Source organism: Lissotriton helveticus, chromosome 7 (assembly GCF_964261635.1).
Source record: "Lissotriton helveticus chromosome 7, aLisHel1.1, whole genome shotgun sequence".
Lineage (NCBI taxonomy): Eukaryota > Metazoa > Chordata > Amphibia > Caudata > Salamandridae > Lissotriton > Lissotriton helveticus.
Genome location: NC_136068.1, coordinates 1,290,132,080 through 1,290,146,096, shown reverse-complemented (window position 1 = coordinate 1,290,146,096; position 14,017 = coordinate 1,290,132,080). Strand labels below are relative to the sequence as shown.

The 14,017-nt window shown below is 42.6% G+C and overlaps 1 protein-coding gene across 2 annotated transcripts in view; it reads right to left on the bottom strand.

The window, feature by feature from the left end:
* Nucleotides 1–1,665: 1,665 nt before the first annotated feature.
* MYO15B (myosin XVB) overlaps nt 1,666–14,017 on the bottom strand; it is an 810,836-nt gene continuing 798,484 nt past the window's right edge. For both annotated transcript variants that reach the window (XM_078654532.1, XM_078654533.1), the window contains one exon: nt 1,666–3,340. In XM_078654532.1, the coding sequence (XP_078510658.1) occupies nt 3,275–3,340 (66 nt within the window). In that variant the 3' untranslated portion in view covers nt 1,666–3,274. The remainder of the gene's footprint in view (nt 3,341–14,017) is intronic.

The window sequence follows — 14,017 nt, the reverse complement described above, 5'->3', positions numbered from 1 at the left end:
ACTGAATGATTTCATCTTCAACATGCCTTAAACCAGTAAAAATGGTTATTGTTCTCTTTAAGAATTCTGGGCTGAAATATTGGCAGCTCAGTAAACTTTGCACCTGTTGTCATATTAATAGGCTGTTCGTGCCTAACAAAAATGAATGTGTCCTCATGATGTAACGCAACTTGTGCTCATTTAAAGCGCTCTGATACCCGATACTATCGGGTCAAGATCGCTCTTTATAAAACTTTGCAAAAAAAAAAAAAGAACTGACCACTAACCAAGTGTCATGTCCGATACCGTCATCCGGTAGTGACTGTTTAGACCAACGTCAATGTCCACGCTGGGATTTTTGAGACCCTGTTAAAAGTAAGACTACAAATCCCAGAATGCAACGCACAGGTGGCTTCAAACCCAGGATTAGTTGAAGGTGTTCCACAACATGGAACCACTTGTCAACTATGCTGAAGTGTGCATTCTGTCTTGCACCGGCTCAAAATCTGGTCAGGATTACCATCATAGCGGTAACATGCACGAGCTTGTCATAATTTCTATTCACAGTGCCAAGAAGCAGTTAATTCTGTGTTGTACACCAAACTTTATTAACGTCTTGCCATAGTCTCTGATTAGCGCAGATTTGAGCATCATGAACTATAATCTCCCTGACGTGGAAATCTTTTAATTGTTGTGATAAGCCTCTATTAATTGGATACAATGGTGATGATAACTATTTCAGGCGCCTCAGTGAAAAAAAAAACATGGGTCGGCAAAACCACTAGGTCTGGCCTTGGAAGATGGTGCAAGTTACTATTTTTGTTGTTTCTGGTTTTGAAAACGAGGTGCACTGTCGCCTCAGTGATATTTAAACACAAGGCTCTATTGGGCATCCGTGTACATAGTTCTGTGAGTGTATGGCTACCGTAAAGGTCTGGCCTGGGCCTTTCGTTGAGGTCATTTGCAGGACATACTGTTGTGATTGAGTTTCCTGATAGTAAATGAGAGTAACATAAAAGCGTTCAGCAGTAGAGGGTGTGCCTCTCTAGCCTGGATGACAGGGGGAGAGAGTGATGGTAGTAAAAGGGAGGGGGCGTCATTTTCAATTCTCGCCCAGGGCGGCAAGACACCTAGAAACGGAGGGATCTATCAGAATAAGTGTCCTTTCTGTTCTACTTCTAGCACCGAATACCATGTCTTTCTATGTGTTATAAATGTTAGGAGTCTAGTAATGTTTTGTTCAGTGTTTATATTAAAAAATCTAAGCGTCCGGTGTTGTGTCCAAAGTACACAGGCCTTTGAGATTAGGAGTTAGCCTTAACTTACCAGTATGAGTACATCTCTACTCTGTGATCCACATAAAATGTTGCATTGTACCAGTATCTTCGCACACCGAGTTAAGTGCCCTGTGTTGTAGTCCATGTGTTTCATGAGGCTTCAGGCCCATCAGGTCTCACTCAATATTTCTTCCTCGTACAGTCAATGAAGTAAGCGCCAATGATTTGCATAACCTATTATTTACAATGCTACTGTAAAGCAAGGCAGTATCTACATAAACAAAAACTAGTTCATGTATAGTATTAAAGTTTCAGCTAGGACATCATTCTTATTTTAGGAATAGTAACACTTTATGCAATTAAAATGAAGTTTAATGAATCGTTTATACAAAAGTAACTTCACAGTTGCCATGTTTGCATATCATGTTTATTATTTTACTTCATTTGCAATATGAATTACAATTATTTAGATTTACAAAATTCTATAAAACCAAATTAAAAGTACAGTCTGTCTGGATACTTCAGTCATAAAGAGGCTTCTAACATGCAGTTATTTGAAAGGCATGATTAATCTCTTAGTGCCTGGATAGTATCTGGGTATTTATTTGCACTCATTTTTCTTGGCCCTGGAAAGGGGTATGACTAAATCTGAAACTCCCCACAAACGTATTAAGAAAGGTGACTGGCAATCATACTAATCAGTGGCCTTCTGTCTTTATTTTGTGTGTCCAATACTTAAAGAATGGTTGCGATTGACCAGCAACAGCTCACCCAGTAGTAGGTCTTGAGAAAACTGTAAAGGAGTTGCTGATCAAAAGGATTTGTGCAGACCCGCCATTCAACAGCATAGCTCTGATAGCAATGTTGGATGAAGTAGGTCATCTATCCTTAGCCAGACTCATTTTTATGTAGTTTGATTCTATGCCAAAGTATTGCCTGAAAAATGACTTGATGTAGGAAAGGCATGTCTGTCTGATATATATAGGTTCCGGGCGTATGTTTCACTGCCCCCTTTTGATTGGACTTATTAGTGAAGACCATATTCTCGCAGCTATTTTGGTCTCTGCTTGATAGTGTGTTGCAAAACCTCTGTTTACTTATTCATTGCCATTATAGGGGATGTGATAAGGAGGGGACACGGAGACAGTGCCACACAGGCTGTTCTGTTTGTGTCATTCGACAGAAGAGTGCATTATTCATAAGTGTAGCCCCTTACATTGCCTTACTATTATTTATATATTTAAAATTAAATATAATTTACACTTTTATTTTACATTATATAAAGTACTTGTCACAGTGCATAGATTTTTTTCTTTAAACTTATTAAGTGAAGTACATATTCATTTGTCTGCTCGTGTATTAGTCCTATGATACCGCTGGTTAGACATCTGCATTATTTTCTTTCACTGGCGGCTGTCAATCTATAGTGATATCACTAATGGGCGAAAGCCTGGAGTAACCTAACTGGCGCACTTCACCATGAAGTGAAGTCACTGGTAAATGTTGGTCTGGAGGTGACGTTAGGAAAGAACATCAGCTCGAAAAGCTGTCAAAGCTGGGAGTCAGTCTTGAGTGATGTCACTGGAGTGGTGGTGGAGTGAACTAACGGGCACCAGTTAATCTCTGGTGAAACCCTAGTGGGCGTCAGCTGTAAGTGGTGGCACGATGTCACAGTTAGGTGTCTGTTTGGCATGGTGTGATTGTGAGCATTTGTCAGCTTGCACTTGATGCACTTAGGGGCATCCATTCTAAGTTAAGTCAGTGGTGGCCACGAGCATGCAAGTCACTCTAAATTGTATGTCAAAGGCCAGGAATATCAAGGATAAATATGATATGGAAATGGGTAATGTTCAGCCTTTAGTCTCTATAGTCACAAGTGCACCTTGGCTCCATGCTATCATGATGAAACGGGTGTGCACGTTGATTCTGTGGTCTCTGGTAGACCATGAAGAGGATGCATTTCTATTGCTGGTTCTTGTCCTTCTTTTCCAGTATCGGCAGCTGATGATAACATGCTCTTATGGAAGCGAAGAGCTGTCCAGGTCTTCCATGATGATGGCAATGGTGTGATAAACTTCTTTAGCCTGTAAAGAAAGGACAAAGACAAACTAGTCATCAGACTGTCTTATACTTTCAATGTTTGATACTTAACCTTCTGCGCATAAAATCTCTGATTTTAGTAGGGCCATTGCCAACAAAAAACAAGCATTGGAAATGCAATAGGTCTCGCATTAGAAAAGTTGGAGCTATTGGTCTTGTAAATGACAATTTTTTTAACTTTTGTTTTGGTTTTGAAAATAGCTAAATTAATATCTTTGTCATTTACAATGCCAATAGTTATAACTTTCGCAAATGTGACACCTATAGCATTTGTAATGCAACATGATTTGTATTTACGTGACTTAGATGTATTGATATTACAAATAACAATGGCTTTTAATTTTTTTAAGTAATTAATACTTATATAAAAGTGATTGTAATTTATAATGGCAATAGCTTAAACTTTTGTAAAAAACTTTTGTGAAGATTATGTTCAGTGTATTTTATTGTGACGAAAATCCAAGAACAGAAGTGAAATATTAACATCTTTTTGTGACATTTGTAATAAATCTTGAAACATTGAGAGAACATAATTGAACCAGTTGTTGTTGAATGGTTGCACAGATTGATGCTGTGATGGCGCAGTGGTGCTGAGTGATGCTGTGGTGGTGCTGAGTGATGCTGTGGTGGTGCTGAGTGATGCTGTGGTGGTGCTGAGTGATGCCTTGGTGGTGAAGAGTGATGCCTTGGTGGTGAAGAGTGATGCTGTCGTGGTGCTGAGTGATGCTGTGGTGTTGCTGAGTGATGCTGTGGTGGTGCAGACTGGTGCTGTGGTGGTGCTGATTAGTGGTGCTGAGTGGTGCTGTGGTGGTGCTGAGTGGTGCTGTGGTGGTGCTGAGTGGTGCTGTGGTGGTGCTGAGTGATGATGTGGTGGTGCTGAGTGATGCTGTGGTGCTGCTGAGTGGTGCTGAGTGATGCTGTGGTGGTGCTGAGTGATGCTGTGGTGGTGCTGAGTGATGCTGTGGTGGTGCTGAGTGATGCTGTGGTGGTGCTGAGTGATGATGTGGTGGTGCTGAGTGATGCAGTGGTGGTGCTGAGTGGTGCTGAGTGATGCTGTGGTGGTGCTGAGTGATGCTGTGGTGGTGCTGAGTGATGCTGTTGTGGTGCTGAGTGATGCTGTGGTGGTGCTGAGTGGGAGATGGGGAGAGGGAGAAAAAGGAGAGCAGGGAGAGGGTAAAGAGAGAGAGAGAGAGAGAGGAGAGAGGGGGGAGAGATGAGAGAGAGAGGGGGAGAGAGGAGAGAGAGACGGAGACGGGAAGAGAGGAGAGGGAAAGGGAGAGAGGGAGAGAAGTGAGGGAAAGGGAGACGGGGAGAGAGGAGAGGGAAGAGAGGGAAAGGGAGAGAGGGAGAGGAAAGTGAGGGAAAGGGAGAGAGAAAAAGGGAGAGAGGGTAGAGGGAGAGAGGGAGGGTAAGAAGAGAGGGGGAGGACGAGAGCGAAGGACGGAGGGGAGAGAGAGGGGAGGGAGAGAGGGAGAGAGAGAGGAGAGCAGGCAGAAGGGGAGATGGGGAGAGGGAGAAAAAGGAGAGCAGGGGGAAGGTAAAGAGGGAGAGAGGAGAGAGAGAGGGGGAGAGGAGAGAGAGAGGGTGAGAGAGGAGAAAGGAGAGGGAGAGGGAAGTGAGGGAAAGGGAGAGAGGTAGACGGAGAGAGGGAGAGTGAGAGAGTGAGGGGAGGGAGGGAGAGGGAGGACGAGAGGGAAGGAGGGAGAGGAGGGGAGATAGAAGGCAGAAACTGCCTGAGAAACAGACACAAAGAAGGAGTAAGAGAGAAAGGATGGCAGGCTTTGAGGAAGAAGAGTGCCGCAGACAGAGATCATGCGGTGAGAAACAGGAGGGCAAAGGCAGATATGGAAGACGACGATCCACCGAGCAGGTCAAGTCGCGGAGAGGCACAGGCATAGAGCAGGCAGAGCACGGGGAGAGGAGGGGCACAGAGAGACTGAAGGGCAGTGGCAGCTAGATTGTAGGTGCTATGAAAGAAGGAGATAGTGAGTCTGAAAAAGGTACGAGTGGGCCAGAGAGATTGCGAGAGAGAAAGACGAGAGCAGACAATATGAATGAAAGGGAGAGAAACAGTAAGACAAACTGGAGGGAGACAACGAGAAGTTGGGGAAAAATGAATGCATGTGGCTAGCAAATGAGGGACTGGGAAGTACGTGATACAGACGAGATAGTGGTAGTAGATGGACGAGTTGAAAAAAAGAGATGGGCAAAAGGCAGTACAGTGAGACACAGGGAGAACGAAAGAGAAAGAAGAGGGCATCATTGGGTAAAAGTGACAGAGAGAGAGAGAGGCAAGAGGGAGTGTAAAGTTTGAGTCCAAGAGAGGAGAGCTATACAGACAATAAAAGTATGGATGCACAAACAGACACAGGCAAGAGATAGAATACTCTGGGAGAAATATAGCACGAGAGATAGAGTGACAGCAATAAAGAGACTAGGAGAGTAAATGGGAAACTCGCAATTCCAATATTTTAAGGGCAGAGTAGGAAAGAGACATGCATTAGACAGGCAATGTGGATGAGAAAAACGAAGATCAACGCACGAGAGGAAGAGAGCAATAAAGACACTAAGTGGAGACAATGAGAAATGATAGAGAAATGTAAGTGCACCCACGGGAGAGACTGGGTGGGGCAGGACAGACAAAGTGCAATACAGAAAAGAGACATGCATCATACAGAAGGGAAGGGGCAAAAAAGAGATAGAGACAGTAGAAAGAGATGGGCAAAAGACAGTACAGTGAGAAAACAAAGATGAAACAAGGAAGAGGGAAAGAAAGGATGGAGGCTGACGGGCCAAAAGAAGGAAAGGAAAGAACGAAGGAAGAAAGGGAGCAGGGTGAACAACAGAAAGAAGGACATTGAGGAGAAACGTAGCCGCAGACTCTTTGGACATTAGGAAAAGGCACGCTGAAGGGCGAGGGAGGGAGGAGAAACGTGTGAAGCAGGGGGCAGGGGTAGCGGATACCTTTGAAGTGAAGCTAAGCTTCACTTCAAAGGCTTGTTGGCACAGCGCACGCTGGGGGATGCCTGTGGGAGGGAGGCTGGTGTCTGTGCACGCGCTTTTTATGGCAATGCACATGCGCATTGAGCGAGCTTTTCACGGGCACTGCATGGAATCGCCCGATCTCGGTAAGCTCTGTTTAAGCCCCTTTATATCTCGCTCCGCTCAATGCACATGCGCATTGATAGGTCACGAGACCTAATAACCTTGAAGGATTATCATGGGACTGAATGTGTATACTAATGCTCAAACAAAGCTGGAATTGGAGGAGACAATCCCACAGACTTAGGAGTGCAGGCTTGTATGGGACCATGTGCAGAGCTGGGAGGGATGGAGCATTGTTAAGCTCTCACTGAGGTTTTTTTTAAATAAAATGTTAATATTTTTATTTATGCTTTTGACATATAACCGAAGCAAAAACATATTGCAACATGCATCATTAAGACCTAGTCAAGGACCTCCATGACTCATATACAATGCAAAGTTGCTACTTGTGTGCCTTCACTAGCCTCCTCAGTCCACCCCCTCCCACCATCAAATCTCAGGTCATTGATGACCAGTCCTCAAAGTCATCAGCCAAATACTCATCTATGCGGACCATTTTCAACCGTATTTCCTCTGTTACAGCCTGCTCCATCAGGTCTCTCTCCCAGGGTTCAATATCTGGGCCTGTCTCCCTCAGCCATCTGATTGCTGTTCGCCTTTTAGCCAGGCCCAACAATGCGAACTCTTTGCTATATATAGTTTCTTCCCCTTGGACAACGGTATGCCCAGTAAGCAGTGGTGGGAGGCGGGGGGCGGGGGGGGGCTGAGGGACAGATCGATGGACAGTCCAGTGATCCAGTGTAAGTTTGCATCCACATCTGCCCAGTAGCCCTGTAACCGTCCACGTTATATGTAATAAATGAGCACGTTCCTGTCTGCATCTGGGGCGGTCCGAGAGTCGGGTCGGGTAGATCCTGGCCAGTTGCAGTGGTGTATAGTAACTTTGGTGCATAAAGTGAAAATGTGTTAGCTGGATTCTGACATTACTAGAGGTTGTTTTGACATGTGCACAAGCCTGTCTCACTCTGCGTCTGCTAGGGGCGTGCTGTTAGCTCTGTCCCATTGTTTGCAGGCTGTCAGTTTTAGCATCTGTCTCTCAGCCTTTAATGCCCTGTATAATTTGGACACCCCATGGATGACCGTACCGGATTCCAGAAATATTGTTAAGGTCACAGAAATTGGGTGGTGGCAGGGAATTCGGGGCAGATCTCACTCATCACCTTGTGTAGTGTAGTTCCTATAGTCCCAATAGGCTCTGCGCATTGGAATAATATCTTCAGTAGTATAGACATAGGACTGAGGTTAACTAGGTCTCTACTGACTATATTAGACTTAAGTTTTTTGCCAGCTAGCTCAGAGTTCACTAGAAACTTTCTCGAATAAGCGAGGAGGAGTTTAACCTCCCTGGATAGACAAGAAGGGATTTAGTTTCTGACAACCATAAAACATGACAACTTTGCTCTCCCTGAATAAAAGTATATCTCTAGAGTCGTGTGAAAACAAAAGACAGCTATTTCACTCAGTCAAAGGTGCGTACTTAGTTTCACCAGATTGCAGAGAAAAAGAGAGACGGGCGTTTTCAATAAAAGGTGTTATTTATTGAGCAGTCATTTTCCTCATACAAGAGAAATGAATTGCTACAATTGCAATACTTATAGTTAAGTAAAGTGCATACAGTACAAGCAAGATTATAAAATAATACTGTAAAAGCATTGATATGGTTTCTTAGCCATATGATACTTTAAAATGGATAAAATAGATGCATACATATATACATTGACTAATCGTACTCAACTGGTGCTTCTAACTACGCCTACCCCGGTGTACCTGACCTAAGCCTAATACGTGGGAGGGAGTAAGTAAGTAGCAGTTTAAGTTAAGTTTGTTTTGCCAAGAATCTGACTCAAGAATTCTCTGTAAGGGTTTAGTCAGTTCAGTACCTGGGTATTAGAAGGCAGGAGGGCTGGTATCTCTCTCTCAGGACTCGGTATCCCAGTCACCCGCAAGGGTAAGCTGGAAACGCCGGAGGCTGGATTTCTCGGCAGGAGAAAAGACAGCGTCTTTCTCAGCGCGTCAAAAGGGAGGGGCAGCGTCCGTGGGCTCTCGCATCAGCTGGGCTCTTCGGAAGTAGATAGCTGCTCTGCTCCAAGAGTACCACCGTGTGTTTGCTTAAGGCAACGTTGGTATATTTATACCTGAAAGGTGCCGGGTTTGACGTAAGGCTGGACATAAGGCGTCAATAAAGATGTCACTAAGAACTGGTCGTTCTTACAGTGCTTTACAGGAGTTCTCGGACGAAATCAAAACAAAGCAGCGTTGCTGGAGGCTTGGATTTGTTTAAGAACTCGGTGTGCTTTCTAGGGGGCTGGAGGAATAGGCTTGCTTAATGTGACAGCATGCGCTATGACTGAATTATGAAAAGGGTTTCTATGCCGTTGTAGGGATATTATTGATTTATAACCGGACAAGGGCAAAGGATAGGAATATCGATTCAGGTACCTAGATAAACACACTACACCCACTCCACAAATTCATGTCCATAATTACTAAATTAAGCAATAGTAAACATATCTAACGGTGCATGTGTATACCGATCCACCCCAAAATACATTATTTTGCATCTGAAATGGCATATGCGAAATACACGAAAAATGAGTATAGGTACAGTATTTCAAGCAGAGTAATCATTCATAAAACAGGATGCATATATTTCTGCAGAATGATTTTGCTAAAATTACACATGAAAGGGCTCTTAATACAGAAAATAAAAGTGCGAGACCATTTCATCACATATAAATACAGTTATTTGTAAATATGCTAGAGGCTGAGGTAATCTATTGTCTCTAGAGTTCCTAAAAATAGAAGCTCTGTTCTCTAAGAATAGTTCTACTTTAAGCAGAGGGTGAGTGCCCAAAAAAAGTAAATATTTTGGAATCGGGAAAAAAATAGTTTCGTTTTTCAAGGGAAGAAGTCAAAACAGTTCCAAATACTTTCAGAAGCTTTTGTTTTTCAAAGCTGAAGGCCAAATTCAGAGAACGCTGAGTGATTGTTTGCTTAAATGTTTATTCTTTCTGTTCAGGGGAGAACATCATTTCAGACAGACTTTCAAAAAAGCAGTTTACCGCTTCAGGTGAAAGTTCGACCAAGTTGGAAAATGTCGCAACTGTGCAGTCGTGAGAATGATTGCTATCATCGATGACATGATCAGCATTGCTCACAGAAGGTCGTACCTGGTTGATGTTGCTCTCATCTTGCACTTCACTACCCTTTAATCGCAGTGGTGAAGTCTCAACGAATGCCGTCATCAGGATGGGTAACCGCTGGGGACAACACGATGCATGAGCCTTTACTGGACTTAGCAAAGTATCTGTATCCAAAGGTACTTCTGATTGTAGTGTGAGACAGACGTCTAGCACGCATTCTTCTCCGCACAGCATACATCTTAACACAGGTAAGATACAGTTCTGCCAGATGGGCCTGAATGAAAGAAACCAGGTCATATTCAGATCTCTTAGCCGGGCTAATCCAAGGACTTTAGTTATGCGGTACCGATAGCGTATAGCTAGGATCGTTTCTTCCATTGTTGCTGGAGTCTTGTCTGTGACATGGCTTGCCATAACGAAGCAGGAGTATCAAAAATAAAATGCCTGCTACGAGTCCCAACAGGAGTGGAAGGCCGCCAAAGATTGAATGGACAAAATTAGGAAAGATGCCCAGGACTGCTTTGAAAGGTGTCAACAGTCCCGAAAAAATTGTCTTAAATACACTTGCGATACCATTCGTATCAGAAATGTTTAAGATTTCGTTTAGCATTTCTGCGAAGTGTAAGGGGCAATTTGTTGATAAAAGGTTATGTATCTCTGGCGTAGTCCTTGCAACTTGGATATCATACGTTTCTTTTGATGACGTCAAGGGCACAGGCGTCTGTAGAAGAACAGACTTCATTCTGCTTAAAGGATCAATTCGAATAGAAGAGATTTTCAAACTGGGCCAAATTTTTCCCTCCCTGTCTGGAGTGTCGTACGGATACAATACTTGCATACAGCAAGTGACCATGGACGAAACGCTTACTAGATAAGCTTTTCCTGGCACCAGGCCACAACATCTGTGGTCCACTATTAGAATGTAGCTCCCGTTCGAAAGCCGTCTAAAGAATGGCTCTATTCGAGTTGCAGGTGTGCCAAGCTGGTGACATGAAAGGTTATTTGAAGTCCCCTCACAGGCCCCATGTAGATTTATACCCTGACACAGAAGTATACCGCTTAGTGATTTTTCACAATTATCACCACTAAGAAATACATTCTGTCCCTTTTCACTATAACGTGTGTGTGTAAGGTAATTTCCATGATGACTTAATGTATCCTTTACCCAACCTTTCATACTGGCCTGCCTGTATATACTTTTGGCAGTATCGAAATTGGAAAGTTGTTATCGGAATAGTTATGATTCCGTGTATTATCCATTCAATGACAGGTCGTTCTGACATTGTCAATGGTAATCTCTCAAGTTTTTCAATGCACAGAATTGTATATTCTGCTCCTTTTTGTGCCAAGCTGATTTGTATATCAGTAAGGTTAAAGATAGAGAACAGTGACGTTGTGTTGATTAAACGCCAAGGCACGTAGCCTGAACGCAGATTTTGTAACGTCCAGCCAAGCTGTACAATAGAACGCAATTGGGACTGACCATGTTGTAACATTAGCATGTCCTGCTCTATTATATCGATTGCAGATGATACAATACTGTCCAGTGAATATATTCTGGAAGACAGAGTCATTAACCCATTGTCCACAACAGAAAGTGATTTTTCCAAATTAATATGGTCAATTTCCCGTATTTTCTCTGCTGTTTCAATTTGAGTTTCTTTCCAAGCTTCGTTATAAGCTGCATATATAGAGGCCGCTATGAAACGTTTTTGACGCTGTTTGCGTGGTCCCATAATGAAATCACGCAAGTCAGCACCTTCTTTAAGTAAAGTTAAGTGTTGCTTAATTTCTGCCAGTGTGGATGTATGTAGCCATTCAAGGCAGAGTTTTCCTACACTGTATGTTGTTACTATCCCTGGATGTTGTCGCTGGGAGTATCTAGGGTCTGGCCTGGTCAATTTGAACCCCTGTATTTTGTTCAGGAATCTATCTTGACAGTTATTTGTGTCTGGGGGCCAGATCAACCATTTTTTCCAATCAGGATGTGTTCTGTTTTGGTTTAAAATATGGGATACGTCTATCTCAACCTCTGTAGTGCTATTACTGTCAGGTGTTGGCTTTGGAATAGACGGTTTGTATAAGTCCTTAATTTTGGCTAGGCCAAGACAGGTTGTTTGTTGAATTGTGTCATTCAAAAATATAATTTGTTCTGGGATCATGCAGGCTCTGAATAATGATTCTATACCTTGGACTTGCCAATCTTTAGTACCCCAGATGGTTTTTGTCTCAATGTTATTTTTCCAAAAATCAAAACCAAATGTATTCATTTTTTCAAAAAATGTTTCTGAATAGATTAATTTTGTATTTGTCAGCATGGTTTTCATTCCTGTCTTATTTAACAGTTTGAAATAAAACGTTTCTGCTTCACTTGTGTTAAACCCTGAGAAGTATGGGAATTTCTCATAAAATGTTTTTGAACTACCTTTTGGTGGAGTTGCACAATGTTCCCATTGATTATAATTTAAAACATTTCTAGGTTGAGCAGATTTATGCAAATAATGGTTAGCATAATGGTTGTAGCAGTACATCTGATCATAATTCGATGAACCTTGTAAATAATCATGTTCAGTAAATTTTGCTGACATAACTAAGTCTGACATCATATCGTTAATACTTTCAAAGTCCCAATCATCAGAGAATGTACTCGGTTTTACAAAGTCACTTAATGAAACCTTAAATTGATGAGGATACTTCAAGAGCTCGACCGGGCCATATATATCGTAATCTGTTTTGTCCCATGCTACCCCACCGGGTATCGGATTGGCTGTGAAGTTTACTGAAGAAAGTTCTCTTTTCTCGATGTGTGAAGACTTGTGTGGCTTTAGGACCAGGTTGATATTCTGGCTTGCTGTGTCCATTGTAACATATTTTCCCTCAATGAAGTGTCCCAAGCATAGCACCATGATGAGCCAAAGCAGGAGGAAAAGTACACCTAGCACCACCCAAAATTCAATCCATGGGGAAATCAGATGGGTTTCTTGTAGTTGATGAAAGAGTTCTTTAGTTTTGTCTTTAAAAGTTTTTGTTGTTGTTGGCTGTTCCTCAGGTTCGCTCGGATCCTCAGAAAAGTCATCGAAATTGATTAAGTAGCCTGATGTAGTTCTGTCAATTATTGGAATTGCTTCTGGATTTTTCTTTGTTTCATTAGTATAGTCTGTGGCTACATCGTTGTAGACAGGTGTTTCTTGACGAATTGTTATAATTTGGGTTTCAAGAGGCATAAGTTCCTTGGCTTTGTTGCATAGTCCTTGTTGATTCACTGTAGGTTTATCAAATGTGATTAGTCTCTCAGTTTGAACCTCTTGACTTGTAGCAAACTTTGGTGTTCTGCTACTTCTTGGGAGTCCACTTGGCCTACTACTTATTATTGGCCACATGATTGTGGTTTAACCAGGTCGATGGATACAACTCGGTTCTCCTTTTACCAGCAAGGGGCGGTAGTACAACTGATCTTGTTCCGTTGACAGCTAAGACAGGTACTGCTTTTCTGTAAGAAGGCACAAATTCCTTCTTGACCGCGATTTTCTCTCTGACCAGATCCCCAATCTTTGGAATCCAGACAGGCCTTGCTGGGACAGGTGGTTTCTCTTCAGTGGCTGTTGGCTGTTTCAACTTTATGTTGCTCAGGTCTTTTCTTGTTTCATTTAAGTCCTGTAAAATAGCCAAACGATCTTTGATATCAAAGCATTTTCCTTCTACCACTGAAGTCTGACTATCGAGATCCTGGATATGCATTCTAGTCCCGAACAATAGTTCTTACGGACTGAAACCTTTTAGAGAATTTCTTGGCAGATTGTTAAGACTACGTTGGACACTTATTAAATGTTTGACCCACCCAACCCCCGAACCTAATACCTTTGCCGTTATAGATTGCTTTATGTCTCGGTTTTTTCTTTCCACCATCCTATTTCCCTCAGGAAGGAAGTGATAAGATTCCCGCAATGCAATGCCCATGCTGGTCATGGCCTTCTTATAAGCTCGAGAGCTAAAAGCAGGACCCTGGTCAGAATGTAGCATGCCAATTGCGTCTATGCCACTATAGACTCGCAAATCTTTTATAACAGTTCAGACGTCAGCCGAGAGCTGGGGGTCTACATTTTAAGTGGAACTAGTCTCTTTAATAATATTAATGGGACGCATTTTTTTCTGGGTTTTTTGTATTGATATTCTTGTGATATCTAAAAGAAGGGCATTGGCAGTACTCCGGGCAGTTCGCCACTGCGGTCTCTGTTGCAGTTTTGACAGTAGAATGCAAATTTGTAGTTTTGCAGGCTCATTCCTGGCCACCAGTATATTGATTGTAATTCTTTCAGAGATTCCTTAATCTTAAGGTGTCTTAGACCCTCACCCATATGTGCGTCTGCTATTAATAAGTTTCTCCTGTTCGTGTTTGGAATTACTCTATCCCCC